This window comes from Pseudonaja textilis, chromosome 16, assembly GCF_049901715.1.
Source record: "Pseudonaja textilis isolate UNSWEBS1 chromosome 16, rPseTex1.2, whole genome shotgun sequence".
Lineage (NCBI taxonomy): Eukaryota > Metazoa > Chordata > Lepidosauria > Squamata > Elapidae > Pseudonaja > Pseudonaja textilis.
Window position 1 is genome coordinate 10,366,173 of NC_142005.1, and position 15,423 is coordinate 10,381,595.

At 63.9% G+C, this 15,423-nt stretch overlaps 1 protein-coding gene across 1 annotated transcript; it reads right to left on the bottom strand.

The window, feature by feature from the left end:
* Positions 1-197: 197 nt before the first annotated feature.
* On the bottom strand, positions 198-10,861 carry PI4KB (phosphatidylinositol 4-kinase beta). The gene is made up of 11 exons (XM_087913972.1): positions 9,954-10,861; positions 7,095-7,139; positions 5,215-5,442; positions 4,624-4,851; positions 4,394-4,515; positions 3,956-4,060; positions 3,516-3,639; positions 3,133-3,398; positions 2,861-2,993; positions 2,259-2,379; positions 198-1,701 (listed from the first exon to the last, which is right to left on the bottom strand). Exons 1-11 carry the CDS (start codon positions 10,830-10,832, stop codon positions 1,520-1,522), a joined length of 2,433 nt encoding a protein of 810 aa, XP_087770098.1. The 5' UTR covers positions 10,833-10,861; the 3' UTR covers positions 198-1,519.
* Positions 10,862-15,423: the final 4,562 nt, after the last annotated feature.

The following is a 15,423-nucleotide window of genomic DNA, read 5'->3' on the forward strand; positions in this document are numbered from 1 at the left end:
GTAATAAACCCAAAAGGCCCAGATAAAAGGGGGGGGCTGTCCTCCTCCCCCCTCCCCAGCCGCTTCCTACCTTAATTATCACTCAACAACCAACAGATTTTCTTTTTAAAAAAGGGGGGGGGATTTTTAGGCCTCAGGAGTGAGGAGGGCAGCGATGCACACACACAAACACACACAAACACACGACACCACCCGGGTACAGTGTGAAAAAAAGTTCATGTTGAGAAAGGGGAGGGAGACTGGGGGGGGGCGGGGGGGGAGACAGGAAAACAGACACCGGATGCCCCTCGGTTTTCCGCAACCCCTCACCCTCCAGAGCCGGGTGAGCGGGAATCCCAAATTCGCACTCGGCTCCCTTTGGGCCACGGAGGACCAAATAAACAGTCACAGTTTGGGGGAATCAAAGGACCAACAAAAGGGAGTCGCCCCCCCGCCACTCACACTCGCAAGGGGACCCCCCCCCTCCCCACGAGAAGGCCGGAGCCGGCCTGGAATTCATCCCGAAAAAACGGCTTTTGCATTTACACGTCTCCCAGGGAGGGAGGGGCGCGTCCTGCACAGAGGCTGGGGGAGACCCTGTCCTAGAATTGCCATGGGCGGGGGGAGTTCTCTGCCTGTAAGGAGACATGGCTCCTGAAAGAAGAGGGGGTCTGCTTCATGGGGGGGGACTGTAGTTTGGCCAAGGGCAGGCCTGGGAGTCTTGGGGTCCTAAGGCCCCCCAAGGGGAAGGACTTGGAACAGGCCCCTCTTAAAGGGGCAATGCTCCCCAGGGAGTATCTGTGGACCCCCATTCCTGCAGCAGCCGTGGGGGAGGGGCTTGAAGCTATCCCCGCCCTCTGCTTCCCCCCATGCTCCCTCCCGGCCAGGCCAAACCCCGTGGGGTGGGGGGAGTGGGAGACACCCTGCCAACGCCCCCAGCCCCAATTCAAGGGAGGCTGGAGTTGTGCTTCAAGCAGTGGAGGATCGGGACCCTTCAGGCGCTGCGCCCCTCCCGGCATTCAACTGTCCCGGGAGGGAAACGGGCATTTTGGGGGAAGGGGCTTCATTAGTGACACAAGGTACACACACACACATACACACAACCTCTCTCGAGCGCCCTGTGTGAGTCTGGGGGAGAGAAAGAGAGCCCTAAACCCCGAAGGGGGCTGCCCCCTCCCACCCCCTCCCGTCTCCTTCCCCCTCCGGGACCCCCAAACACAGGCAAGGGGCTGGGAAGCGGGGGGCACGGGGAGGGGAGAGTGTAATACTGAAATAATAATAAAAAAATCCGGGGTGGGGGGCGCCAGGGCAGACCCACCCTCCCTTCTGTCCCTCCTCCTCTGGAGGCGAATCTCCACAAGGTCCTTGTGCATGATCCTTCACGTGGGGGGGAGTACAACGCCCCCCCGCATCCCCATTTACAGTCCAAAGTCTCCTCCGGGGCTGCCTCCCCCTCCGTGCGGAGGCCCAGCCCAGCAGCCTCCGCCCGTCTGTCCTGGGCCGGGAGGGGGAGGGGTGGGGGGAGGTCCGGTCCCGGCGGTCACATGATGCCGTTGGTGAGGTACTGGAAGCCGTCGTAGAGCTTGGTGGTGAGCGAGCGCATGCTCCCGTCCACCAGCTGCTCCACCAGCACCTGCAGCTGCTCCTCCGTCATGTTCATGTGGAAGCGCTCCTTCAGGTTCCGGATGGTGCTGGACCCGTGGAAGCAGGGCAGCTGGGAGCCTGGCGGGGGGGGAGGGGGGGACAGGGAAAGGTCAGGGGGCGCCCGGACAACTCGCCCCGGACGAGAGCGGCAGCCTCCCGGGTCCAAGAGGACGGAGGGGCCCAACGGCAAACGTTTAAAACGGCTTTCACAACCGTTCAAAGTTGTCCTGCTGGGACTCGGCCGTGCCGGCCCGTTCTGACGGCCAGGAGGGCGTGGGGACCCCCGGGGACCCCAGACCCTCCTGGCCCAGCTCCTCCTCCTGACTCCGCCAGCAGCGGGAAGATCCCTCGGACGGGGAGCAGAGCCAGAACTGAGATTCTGCGCCCGATATCCCCTGGCCCCTCTGCCCCCTCCGGCCCCCCGCTCTCCCCCACCGGCCGGTCCCCCCGAAGGAGGCGCTGTAGGACACACACACCCCGAGGCGACTGGGTGGACGGGGCACCTTCCCAGGTGTCGGGTGACTCCGGAGGGCACGGAGATCGCTTCCCCTGCCCCTCCCCCCAGTTCGCGACCGGCCGGCCTCTGGCAAAGAAGCAGAGGACCCCACCCCCACCTGAGGACCCCCGAGGCCCACCTTGCTGCATGATCTCCACGATCTGCACCACCCGGTCCATGTGTTTGCGCGCAGCAATCAGGCCCTGCAGCATCAGCATCTTGAAGTAGTTGAACATGTCTCCCCCGATGCCGCCCATCACCTGCGGGGGGAGGAAGGGAGGGAGGGGCGCGTTGCAAGGCAGGAAGGGGAGGGCCCGGAAGGACCCCCCACTCCCCTCCCCAAGAATCCCCGAGGCTGCCAGAGAAAGGCTCCCCTGGGTCGCCACTCAAATTTCCGTTCTTAACGGAGACATTTAAGTGAATTTTGCCTCGTCTTACGACCTTTCTTGCAGCAGTTGCTAAGAGAGGAACACGGTTATTAAGCGAATCGGGCTCTCCCGTTGATCTGAGAACGCCCCAAGGGCGTCGTGTGGAACCAACGCTCACAATTCACCTTTTTTCAGTGCCATTTTAACTTCGGTCACTAAACGGAAGTTGAGAACTATCTGCCTAGGGAGTCCTCGGTTTACGGCTGTCACGGAGCCTGCCCCTTACGGTCGCAGAGCAGGGAATCATGTCCCCGTCGGGTTGATTCCCAGCACCCCCCCCCCGCCGCTTTCCCTTCGAGCGGCACCCACTTACGTCCACAAACTCGGTGGTCAGTTTGAAGGCCGAGGTTTCGAAGCCCAGATTGCGGGGGGAGCTGGACAGGATGAAGCCGAAGTCGATGTGGATGATGTGGCCGTGCGCGTCCAGCAGGATGTTGCCGTTGTGCCTGGGGGCACGGGGGTGGGGGCAGGGAAGAGCGTTTTGCAAAGGAGCCCCCTCCCCACCCCTCCCAGGTGCCACCTGAGGCAGGAGATTCTCAGGGAGCCCTCGGCACGCGCCCAGGAGCCAGGCCCCTCCAGCCTCACCTGTCCTTCACCTGCAGCAGGTAGCAGACCAGGCAGTAGCCGGCGCAGCTCTGCACAAAGTTGCGCTGGGCGGTGAGGAAGCCCTCGGAGGTGAACTGGCCGTGCTCCTGCAGGAAGAAGTCCAGCAGGGAGAGCTGCGACTGCTTCTTCACCTGGTGGATGGAGACAGCGTTGACCACCGGCTCGATCATGCCGCTGTCGGCCGAGATGACCAGGATCTTGTACGGCTTGATCCAGAGCGGGACGCGCTCCTGCTCCCAGATGGCCTGCAAGGGAAGACCGGAGGGCTGGGAGGGCCTGGGGGCCGGGACGCCCGCCTGCCCCCGCCTGCTCTCAATTCCTCCCTCCCTCCCTCTTCCTTCCCTTCCCTTCCCCTCCCTTACCTGCAGCTGCTTGAGCACCTGGAAGGCCAGCAGCTCCTGCCGGAGGTCGTCCCCGCACTTCACAATCACGGAGAGGAGCCGCCAGTTGGGCAGGTGGCCGTAAGGGGAGCCCTCTCGGATCCGCCTGGGGAGGGGGAGGGCAGTTTGGAAAGGATGAGCCCCCGCTGGCCTGGGTTTTTGGGGGCTGCCCTCCTCCAGGGACTCTGCCTGACCAGCCCTGGCGGCCAACAGACCCGGCAGCCGCCCTCCTGCCCTGCCTCTCCCTCCTCCCCCACCCCAGTTTTGGCCCCGCAAAAGTCCCACTTAGAGGAGCAACTGGGGTAACTCTCCGGCGGGTGGACTTCAGCGCCCAGGATCCTCTGCTGCCCGGGGAACTCTGGGAGTCGAAGTCCAGGCTTTTCCTGACCACCTCAGAGCCCCTTCCCCCCAGCCCCCCTCACCTCACTTTCTCCTGCCAGGGCTCCTTCAGGGCCACAGCCGAGGGGTCTTCGGGGTCCCTCTTGAAGGAGGTGGGCGTGTGGGCCAGCTGCTCGGAGAGGCGCCTCCTGCGGAAGGGAACCCAGGTCAGCTCGGCTCCTGCCAGGCCCTGCCCCCCCCCCGGCCCCTGGCTAAGGATTAAGGCCAGATGGACAGACGGACGTGGCTTCCGAGTTCTCGGAAGAATCCGGGGGGATCCGCTGCGCCTACAGCCCCTCCTGAGAGTCCGGCTGTCTATTCAGCACCCGGCATAAACCAACGGCCCCGTCTAAGGACACCGGATGAAAGGCGACATTATTGGCGTCCCGGGAGTGTCGGGGGTGGTGGTGGGGGCGTCCCTGCCTCGGAGGGACCTCGGCAGCCTCCCTCCTGCCCTCCACGCAGCCCCCGCCCCCGCCGGCCGGCTCTCTTCACCTGATGTCCCCGCCGCGATGAAGACCGGCTCCTTGCTCTCTTGGCTGGTGATGCTGTCCACCGAGAACTGCGAGATGTTGTCGCAGCTGCTGGTGTGCAGTTCGGGCAGCTGCAGGGCGGAGGAAGCTGGGCGTGAGCACCGAGGGGGGAGGGGACGGGGGACGGTCCAGGATAGGAGCCACCCTCTCCCTCACGCCCGGTCCCTCCCCCCGCTCACCTCCACCTGCAGCTCCCCGATGTCGTCCACAGACCAGGCCTCGTCGTCGTTGTCGTAGTTGGGCACGGTGGTGAAGCTGCTGGCGCGCTGCTCGTAGGTGATGCCGCACTCGGGCAGGTTCTCCACCGAGCGGGTGCTGCGGATCCGGTTCTCGGGGATGCGGGCCGGGACGCTGGTGGTGTCGAAGTTCTCGCACTCAAGCGCCTCCACGTAGATCAGGTAGGGAGCCTGGGGGCGAAGGGGGGATGAAGGCCCTGCTCGTCCAGGGCGCCCCACTGCACGGGAAAGGGGGGGCATCCCCACGGACGAGGGAGCAACACTGGGGCCTTTAGCAAGAGCCCCCCCCCTTTGCAGGGAGTCCCACAATCGCCCACAAAGTCCCTGGCGGGGGGCAGAGCCGTTTAATGACTGCATGAACCACTTAATGGCTGCAGGGATTTATCTACTGTGGAAAAACAGATCCCCGAATTGGGCAGGAGTCCCTTGAACAACGGCCCCGCTTAGCCGCAAAACCCCCAGGCCCCCCGTGGCCCTAAGTCGAGTCCCGCACAGTCTCCGGAGCCTCGGAGGACCCCCCCGGCTCCCCCTCACCTTGTCCTTGGAGTTCAGGACCACCGCCTGGGTGTGGGGCACCCGCACCACGTGGTGGTCGAAGCCGGCGGTGGGCAGCCAGACGCGGGCGGGCAGCTTGTGGTTGAGCAGGGACAGCTCGGAGATCAGCCTCTGCGTCTTCTGCTCCTTGGTGGGCAGCGTGGTCAGCCGCTTCCCGATGGCCATCAGCGACTTGATGAACTCCCGCTCCGGGGCCAGGCGGACGGGCTGTGGGGGGAGAAGGTGAGGCCCAGCCCCGCGAAGAGCCCTGCCAGGGCTGGGGCGTCTTATTTTGCTGTTCTGGCGAACCCCCTCCCTCTCTCATCACTCCGGAGGCGCTGCAGGAGCTGACCAGCTGGGCCGAAGGGACAGGCGCCACCTCTGGCTGTGGGGAGAAGCCGAGTGGAACCCCCCCCCCGCAATGAACTCTGAACCGAGCCCCCTGCTGGGAGCCCAGGCTTGGGGGAGGAGAAAGAAGGCAAGGGTCCTCAGGGGTCCCCATTGCCTCGCCTAACCCTGGCGCTGCGGACGTCCTTGGGCTGAAGACCCCCTTAGTCCTAGGTGCACCCTATCCGCCTCCCTCGGCGGACCAGCCCACCACGGCACCAATCGAAGTCCCACCTGGCTGCAGCCCCCCTGCCCCAAAGGGGGGGCCCCTCCTGGGTCCCTAAGCCAACCGGGGGCCTCTAAGAGCAGAAGCCCCTCGCTGACCCAGACAGGGGAGGGGGAGCCCCCTCCGGGACCGGCTGAATCCCTGCCACGAGCCCCTGCCCAGCTCCCACCTGGGGCCTTTCCGATGGGGGCCCTCGGCTGTGGCAGAGCTGAGGCCAGGTGGGCAAGGCCCCGGCCCAGCCGCCATGGTCACCCCACCCCGATGACCCCAAGAAGCTCGGGGAAGAGACACGGCTGGACGAGGCCATCTGGGAGCGGGGAGCGATGAAAATCAATTTGACGCAGAAAGAGACGCCGCCGATTTGGGGGCTCCGAATGGCAGCTGGACCCCCTTGCCAAGCTCCCCTTGATTTCTCTCCCCGTTTGCCAGTCCCGCCTTGCGACCCATTTCACGACCGAGGGGGGAAAGTAGAGGTTTGCAGAAGGAAAACCAAAATTTGATTGGCGCGAGCAAAATCTCAGCAGAAAGGAAAGAAAAAACGAAAACAACCCAGTTCTTAATTTGAGGCAGCAAAGGAAGAGTCGAACATTCGCACTAGGCCCAGGACAGGCTACATCAAAACGAATCTCGGGTCCCCCAAAACAGCATTTCCTCTTTTTTTTTCGGGTGAAATTACGGGGGGCGGGTTTCCCTGCAGCTGAGGGAGGCAGGCCGGTCATGGGAACGGCCAAAACTTTGCAAACTTTTAGAACTTTGCAAGATGCTGGAGATCTTGCTGTGCTGGGACCAGACACTGAGTCCCTCTCTTCATTGTCACTTCAAGTGTGAAGTGCTGGGGGGTGGGGGTGTCCCCCACCCCTAAAAACCTTAAGGTGGTGGGTGGGCTGTGGGAGAAGCAGCTGAGAGGTTCTGGAGAAAGCGGGCGCTGTGCTTTGGCCATGCAGAATTTACTGCTCCTAAGATCCTGGCATGCACCTGTCGGTGGCGTGTTTTTTTCAGGGGGCAGCTGGAAGATGAGAGAGGCACAGCCCCCAACGCCCCCACCCCCGGCAGTGCAGGATCTCACTTGCAAAAGGGGGGGAGGAGGAGGAGGAGTGGGGGGCCTGCCTTGCTGGCAGGTGTGGAGGCCAAGGCTGACCAGGAGGGTCACGAGAGAGGAAATGCTGCTGGGGGGCTGGGGGGGTCACATGGGGGAGGGGGGAGGACAGGAAAGAGGCAGGCAGCCAGGTTGGGTGGGGAGGGGCGGAAGTGGGGAGGGGGCACTTACGGAACAAAATGATCTATCGAGACTTTCGGTGCTCGATGAGACTTCCTGGGAAATGAACGAGAGGGGGCGGGGGCGGATGGATTTCGGGGGATGGAGGGGAGGGAGGGGGGAAGTTGAGGAGAGAAAAGGCGAGAGTTTAAAATCAGCACTTCGTATGCGCCAACCGCCCCCCTCTCCCCCGGTTCTGCTCCCCCTCCCGGTTGCATCCGACTGAAGAAACGGGGATCTCGTCCCTTTGGAATTGGGGGGGGGCCTGCCGGGGAAGGGCGGCCTCTCGGGGGCCTTGAAAAGCTAGACTGCCCCTGGACAGGGAAGCTCCTCCAGCTCGGATGGAGGCCAATTCAAGATCTCAGGTCAGGTTGGGGCCCCTTCTGCAACCTTCGGGGCCCTCCCCCGTTCGGGGAACGTGGGGGGGGAGAAGCAAGGGGGCCTTGGGAGCCGTGGGGCAGATCTGGGGGTCCCAACGGGGGGGGGTCCCTGTTGTTGCAAGGGGGAGAGGGAGGGGAAACTGACCGCAAAGCGCCAGGAGGAGGAAGGAGGAGCGCCTGCGTGTGTGTGTGTGTGTCTTGGATGGTCTTAAACAAAGTCGGCTTTGAATGGGAGACCACCAGGAGATCCACAGGGGGGGGCAGGGAAGAGTGGAAATAAGAGAGGGGCCCCCAGAGCATCCAAGCCAACCCACCCCCCGCAACCTTGGCCGATAAAGTCCCAGGAAGGACGGACACAAACTGATCTGGCCCCGCTCTCCCCCCACAACGGCTGGTTTCTGCAAGACCCCCCCACTTGCCTCCCCTCCCCAGGAGCTGTGGGGCCTGGCGGAAAGGGCCTGTCACGCTTCCTCCCAAGTGCCAGAAACTGACAGGTAAGGGAACTAAAAACAGCCCTCTGGACTCTGCCCCGCCTGAGCCTCCTCTGAGGGAGGGGGCTCACCAGGCCCCCCCAGAGGAGGTGGGGGCTTCCCCGCTCCTGACGCAGGCCGGACCCTAACCCGGAGGTATTGGACTCCAGCGCAACAAGGAAGGAAGGAAGGAAGGAAGGAAGGAAGGAAGGAAGGAAGGAAGGAAGGAAGGAGATAATGGAAGGAAGGAGATGATGGAAGGAAGGAAGGAAGGAAGGAGAGGGAGAAAAGAAGGGGGGAAGGGAGGGAGGGAGATATGAATGAGAAGGAAGCGAGCAAAGAAGGAAAAGAAAATCCAACCCATCTATGCTTCTACAATCTTATTTTCTGTGATCAACTCTCCGGAAAACCGCCTGACCCTCCAGGCTTCCGGGCTCTGCCAAGCGGTCGATGGGCGGCAGGATTCCAAACCCCATCCTCCCCAGCTGACTCATGCCCAGGTTGCCCTCGAGGACAGAGGCCAACGCTGCCCTCCAAGCAAACAGGAAGTGGCTGCGGTGGGGCAGACAACCTCCCCCCACCCCCCACGGCTCCCTCTGACTCAGCCCCTCGGCCTTTGAGGCCAGCAACACCTTTTCGGCTGCCAAAGGTTACCTGTGGGTGTGGACGGGGGGGGGGGGAGAGCCTGGGCACAGATTGTCCCGGGCGTGGAAGGGGAGCTGCCTTCGGGCGGGGCGCCCTCCCGGGCCTTGGCTTTTAAGGGGAGGGGGGCTGGGGTAGCCCCCCAAAAGGAGGGCACGAAGGGCGGAAGCCCCCTTGGATCAGACTTGGAGAGAGGGTTCAAATGAGGGGCTGGTCTGGTTAGCAGAATCGGGGTGGGTGGGCGGAGAGAGAGACCCCCTCCTTTCCTTCCTTGGCGGCAGAGTCCGGGGCCTGAAGGGCGGGGAAAGGCTGCGGACGGCCTTAGGGTCCCCGGATGGCGGTTCTGGGCCGGGCCGGGCTCTGAAGTGGCCGGAGACCAGCAGCAGCAGCAGCAGCAGGCGGGCATGGCGGCCGGGCCCCCAGAAGGTTGTGTGTGTGTGTGTGTGTGTCTGTGTCTGTGTGTGTGTGCGCGTGCGCGCCAAGACCGCCTGGGCTGAATGGAGCTCGGTGTCCATCCTGCACCGGCACGCCGGTTCCCAGTTGGCACCCAGCAACCTCTATGGTCCCATTGTGCTCGGCCCAACCCTGAACTGGCCGGGACTTCGACGGGGGGGGGGGCACTGGGGGGGGGCTGGAGAGAGCCGGCTGAGGCCAGGAGACGCGGCCCCCCTCGGTGGCCCCAGAGTGACCTTGCAGGGGGGTTCAAGGGTATCCCCGCTTGACCTGCCCTGACCGCTGGCGGCTCAGCCTAGCCTGCCTTGCAGGGCTGTTGTGAGGAACAGGCAGGACCAAAGGGCTGGGCATCGGGAGGGAGGGAGAGGAAGGACACTTTAAAAAAATATATACATATTGGGGCCGCCAGAAACCAGCTAGAAGTCGACCGGTTCAGAGGTTGCCCCTTAACAGAGTTGGAAGGGACCCTGGAGGTTGTCTAGTCCACCCCCACTGCTCAAGCAGCCGTCCCTAGACCGCCTCAGACAAATGGCTCCCCTTCTTCCTTCTCCTTCCTCTCCCCAGCAAGGCTCTCTCACCCCCCACCCCCAAGTCCTCCCCGTGGAGACGACGTTGGCGTGAAATGGTCCCGGGCCGTTTCTCCTCGGTTCCATGGGGGCCGCGTGGCTGGGGGCTCCTGCAAGTCAAGCGAAGACGGAGCCGCAACCTCCTCCCCACGCAGCCTCAGGGCCCCCCAAGAGCTCTCCGTCCTCGGGGTGAACCAGTCCGCTATCGAAGCGGGGAGGACGAGGAAAGGGGGTTCACACCACCCCCGGGCAGGCTCCGCCAGCGACACACAAGCCCCGTGTGGCCGATTCCCGCCACGCCAGCACCCTGAAGGGCAGGGGAGGGTCCCTGCTGCCCCCCCACCCGGGAAGGGCACCTACCTCGTCCTCGTTCTCCACCTTGGGGTTGCTGGCGGTGCGCTTCAGGTTGCTGCCCAGGCTGATGCTGACGGTGGCGTCCGACTTGGAGCGCTGGTGCGTCCGCTTGGTGGGGGAGAGCCCGGCCTCCGCGGCCGGCACCAGCGGGGGCAGCTCCCTCTTCCGGGCGACCGGCTTGAGCTCGTCAGAGAGGATGAGCTTCCGGAGCTTGGTGCCGCGCGAGTGGCGCTGGGTGGAGATGTGCATGTCGGAGGAGTAGGCGCCCAGCAGCAGGGCGCACTGCAGGGAGAAGTTGATGCTCTGCCGGCAGCGGTGCACGATGTAGGGCTTGATGGCGTCGCCCACGTCCTCGTCCATGTGGATGTACATGTTGAGCAGCTGCGGCAGGTAGAAGCCCACCTCCTCGTGGCGGAAGCAGAAGAGCCGGTTCCCGATGTAGGCCTGCACGCCGGGCTCCTTGGAGTTGTACAGGTACGAGATGGCCATGGAGATGTCGAAGAGCTTGGACTCAAAGAGCCGCAGCAGCCACGACTGCTTGGCCGAGTTGTTCTTCTGGCGCCGCCGGACGCCCTTCACGGAGTTGGGCGGGTGCTCGTCCTCCTCCCAGAGCTTCCCGGGGGCGTCGTCCAGGCACTTGATCTCGCAGCACTCGCCGCCGTTCAGCCCCGGCCAGCGGCTCCTGTCCTTGGCCCGGATGGAGCCGTCCGGCGAGACGCAGTGCATCAGCTTGACCTTCTCCAGCACTTCCTCGCAGGCCTTCTTGGCCACCTCCGGGTCGATGACGGCCAGCTCGCCCAGCCCCTCCGTGATGACCCCCAGGGCCGGCCGGGTCTCCGCTGGCGTCTCCTCTGGCGGAGGGGGCTCGGCGGCCGAGTGACTCATGGTGTCCACGCTGGGCCTGGCCGCTCTCACCGCTGGAAAAGAGGGGGGGGAGGGGGGGGGCTCATTTCTGAAGGGCTCCCGACAAAGGCCAAAGGCCCCCCTTCGCCAGCCGGACTCCGGAGGGACCGCTGGGTTTCCCGGTTTCTCCCGACAAGGTCAGCAGCCGCTGCCTTCAGGGACTGGCCTGGTAACTTCAGGCTGGTCAGTTTTCCGTTAAAGAAAGGAAAGAAAGAACGGCCAAGCTTTTCTGGTGCTGCCTGGGGAAATCGGGGTTGAAGTGCACCAGCCTGAAAGCGCCCCCCTCTAAAGCAGATTCGCCCTTTCGCTCGGAAAATATAAACGAAGCCAAATCTCCATCCTGGAAAGAGCCTGACTTGGGACCGGCTCAGCTCGGCTGGGTCTGAAGCGGGCCTGAGAGGACCGGAGGGCGGATCTGAAGGGTGTCATCCAGAGCCCTCCTGCCCCCCACCCCCAAAAGAGGGAACCACTTGATCTCACTTGCAGCCTCCTGGGCCGCTTATGGCCTCTGCTCTTTTGAAAGGGAGGGAGGGAGGGAGGTAGAGAGAGAGAAAGAAAGAAAAAAAAAAGGAAGGAAGGAGAGAGAGAGAGAGAAAGAGAGAAAGAAAGAAAAAGAAAGAAGGAAGGAAGGAAGGAGAGAGAGAAAGAAAGAAAAAAAAAGGAAGGAAGGAGAGAGAGAGAGAGAGAAAGAAAGAAAAGAAGGAAGGAAGGAAGGAGGGAGGGAGAGAGAAAGAGAGAAAGAAAGAAAAAGAAGGAAGGAAGGAAGGAAGGAGAGAGAGGGGGTGGGGAAGAAGGGGCGAAGGCCGTCACTGCCCGTGACTCTGCCAAAACCAGGGACCTCCGCCCAAGGGGGCTGCCCTCCGGGACCCTCCCAGGGGAGAGGCTGCCGTGGTTGAAACCCGGGGCGGAGCTGCTGCCGCCGCCGCCGCCTTCCAAGGGAGCAAAACCCCTCAGCTAAAGTAGACGCTCTATTTAAGGGGATTAAAGCGCCATCCCCTGAAGCGCATCCGAGGAGCCGGCTCTGGACCTTGGCCAAGGCCACAAACTGGGCTCACCCCGCACCTGCCAAGGTAGAGGAGACCCCCCCCGCCCAAGACCCTTGCCCGGCTGGGCTCCCCTCCTGGGATTACGCCCCACCCGCCGCCTCTAATCCCGCTGCTCCCTCCTGAGAGGAGCCCCCCCTGCCAAGCGGCAGCCGCCGGCTGGCGAATCACAAGCTCGGTCGGAAACTGGAGGCCACCCCGGATAATCGGAGGGCAAAGTGGAATCCGCAGCAAATACCCGGCTTATCGGCCGGCAAGCAAGCAAACTCTGCCTCCGGACACACACCGCAGAGAGGGACAGGAAGAGAAGGACGTGGGGGGCTTCCCCCACCCCCACTATAAACAGGAAAATCCATTTAATCCACCAGGGGATTCTCCGCCCACCCCCCGCCAAGTTTCTAAAGCCGCAGTCTGATTCCCCGAGACCCGGGATCCTTCCTCACCTGGCTGGGGGTGCCCCAAAGTCCCACCTCTTGGCCACAGGTTTCTTAGGGCCCCCACAGCCCCCCCACCCCACCCAGGGTGCCCTCCCCAGAGAGAAGGGGGAGGGGGAGGGACGGCCAATGGATTCAATCAACGCCCCAAAGGAAACGCAGCCCAGCACTTCCACCTGGGCGCTTGGGGCGATCGAGTGGCTGAGTCCACGTGAGGCTAGCTCAGCCCTGCGCAGGTGGCCACCCAGTGCTCCCTCTCCCCCACCCTGCTTACAGATAGAGTGCCCCCCCAGAGAGAGGTTCCACTCCACCCTAAGTAAACATTTTGTGTACCCCCAGTCTTTTTTTGTTTGTTTCGTTTTTAAACTCGCAAGCCTCGTTGCTGGGCTGTCCCGGAGCTCCTCTCGATGCAGGGAAGGCCTTCACCACCGCCCCCCCCACAACATCTGGCTCCCATTACTGCCTTTTCCCCGTGCTCAGCACTTGGCAGAGTTCGCCCACGCCCTTCGCCCCCCCAAAAAAAGACCAAACGTGCAGCAGCCGTCATCAAGTTGCGCCCATTGGGCGCAAAGCATTCCTTGCTCCGTGTCAAACCTGGTTTGGGGAATTGGGGGGTGGGGGGAGGATCGGGGCTGTCGCCCAGATGAACGGCGCAGTTGGGGGCACGCAACAAAACCAACACACTTTCTCTTTGAAGAACAAACCAGGGGCCGCTCTTTGCGTTCACTCCGGGGTGCTCGAGAGGGACCAGAAACTTGCTCAGCCCTACAACCGCCTCCTCCTTCTGCCCTCTTACATCCCGCCCCCTGCGCATCTCCCCCCAACTTTAAACTCAATTCCCTATTTTAAGGAGGACCCTTTTCTGAAAGGGGGGGGCAGAAGCCTTAGGAACGGGCCCCATCCGAGGGAGGCGGTAAAGCCATCACTTGCCTGTTTCATTTCTATCTCCTGGGACGCGGCTCCAGGGCCCCGTTCGAGTCGGCCATCTTCAGAGGAGGACTCCCCTCCAAGGGATTCAGCACGATGCCTCTTCACAGCTGCTGGGGGGAGAGAAAGGGAGAGGCTCACCGGGAGAAAAACGGGGGGGTCTCAGCTGCTTGGAACTCAGCCTCGACCCAGCCACCGCCCCTCCCTCCCTCCCCCGACTTTTGGCAGAGCCCTGTAACCAGAGATCCCTCTTCAAAAGCAAAAACCCTGGAAGGACATGTGGCGCACACAGCTTGCAAAGGGACCCCCCCAGAGGGGGACCGCTTCTCTTTGGCAAAGCAGCCCGTCCGGCTTTCCGAGTCAAATCCAAGCTGGCGTGGTGCATTCGCACAACCTGATTCCACGCTAAACCCGGCGGGAGGTTCGCGGGGGCAGGCAGCAGACGCCGTGGAGGTGACGCAAGCTCTCTGCGTGGGGGACTCCTTTCGGATCCAGCCGCCCACTTGCTCGCTCGCTCGCTCACCTGGCCAACTGGCTCCCCGCACCTGTCTGGCTGGGCCACATCAGGGAGGCTGTCACCACCCCCGAGAAGCCAATTTGCGTCTTCATAAAAGCCAGGATCCTAATTAAGGCCGCTTGAAACACACGCCCCAAACTTGCTTTAAAGCAAAACTCAGGTGCCAAACCTCAGAGGACGTCCCGGCGCTAATGCAGAACGTTGGCAGAAGCGAGGAGGGGGAGGGGGAGGAAGTGGGGGAGGGGGTGTGCAAAGCAGCCCCTCAAAATAGGGGGCTGGCATTCAGGCCCCACAGTTGCTCAACCTTGCCAACCGGACTTCAACTCCCAGAATTCCCCAGCTTTGCCCCCATTTCCCCCCCAGCCACCCTGCAGGGACCAGCCCTCCAAGACCCCAGGAGGAGCCTCCACCCCCACCTCCCGAACTGGAGGACCAGGCTCCCCAGCGGGGGGACTCCAGAGCCCATCGCTTGGCAGGCTGGGGGATTCTGGGAGTTGAAGTCCACGGGTCCGAAGGGCTCCAGGCCCGGGGTCTCCAACCGGGGCCACTTCAACTCCCAGCCTTCTGGGCTGGAGACTCCCTGCGTCCAGGCGGCTCTGGGCAAGGATCCTGCGCATCGCTCCGGGGGATCCCAGGAAGTGGCTGATGGGCTTGCGGGTGGCCGGGCAGGGCAGCCTCCGCCTCTTGCACGGGGAGGAAGCGGCGCCTCTTCCGGCCGGCAGCGCTTGTGCAACCGCGGACCCTGCAGAAGCGGCGGCGGCGGCGGCCTGTGCAACCTCCCCGGCCGCCCCCGCCTGCAACCCTGGGGTCCCGTGGGGGGAAGGGTCCCGTGGGGGAGCACCCAAAGGGAGGGGAGGGGAGGCCTGGGGGCATCGGAGGGTCTGCGGGGGAGGGAAGGGGCAGCTCTGTAGGAAGTGGGGGCGTCCAGGGAGGGGTCTCCGCCCCAGCCGCCCCCCACCCACTTTGCAGGGACCGGGGGCGCAGAGAAGGCCAGGAGGGGCCCAAAGACCCCAGCAGGGAAAGGCAGGCGCTCTTCTCCAGCGGGCGGGACTACACCCCCATCATCCCCTGCCCCAAGCACACGCCCCTGCTCTGTTTCCGCGCCTCCGCCCCCACCAAGGCTCCAGGGGGGAGCGACGCCACCCCTCCCCCTCCGCCCCTCTGCCCCGGAGGCCCAGGCGCCCCGGCGGGCGGACTCAGAGCCCATCGCCCCCCGCCGCACTCACCGGCCGCCGCCGCCGCCTCTGCCGGGCCCAGCCGGGGCTGCCCGCGCGGCGCCTGAGGGTCCTTCGCGGGGAAAGGGCGGGGCCAAGGGGGCGGGGGGGGCCGAGAGAGAGAGGAGGGTCGCCGCTGCCTTCGGGGGGTCCCGTCGCCGCCCCCCCGCGGAGTCCTGCGAGGCCCCGCGCGACGAGGTGGCGGAGGGGTGGCCGCGGCGGTGCCTTAGCGGAAGGGCTAGCGGTGCGCATGCGTGGAGGCGCCTCACCCCCCCCTCCCGGGAGCGGAGGGGAGCGGCGCTTGTGCGCATGCTCTGGGCTGGGGAGACACACGCGCGCGCTCCTGTCTCTCTGCTCGCGTGGAAAGGCGCCTGTCGCTCCCGGAGCCCCTGGAATTAATTCTCCCCCAAAAGAGTGGAAAGGGCTCGCCCGCATCTG

What these genes read in the sequence shown, in the direction of transcription:
- PI4KB (XM_087913972.1), bottom strand. Translation starts at nt 10,832, where the DNA reads ATGAGTCACTCGGCCGCCGAGCCCCCTCCGCCAGAGGAGACGCCAGCG. An exon ending in AGGTGGAGAACGAGGACGAG is followed by an intron (nt 7,140 to 9,953) that starts GTAGGTGCCCTT and finishes TTCATTTCCCAG; the next exon opens with GAAGTCTCATCGAGCACCGA. An exon ending in CGTGGAGATCATGCAGCAAG is followed by an intron (nt 1,702 to 2,258) that starts GTGGGCCTCGGG and finishes CCCCCCCGCCAG; the next exon opens with GCTCCCAGCTGCCCTGCTTC.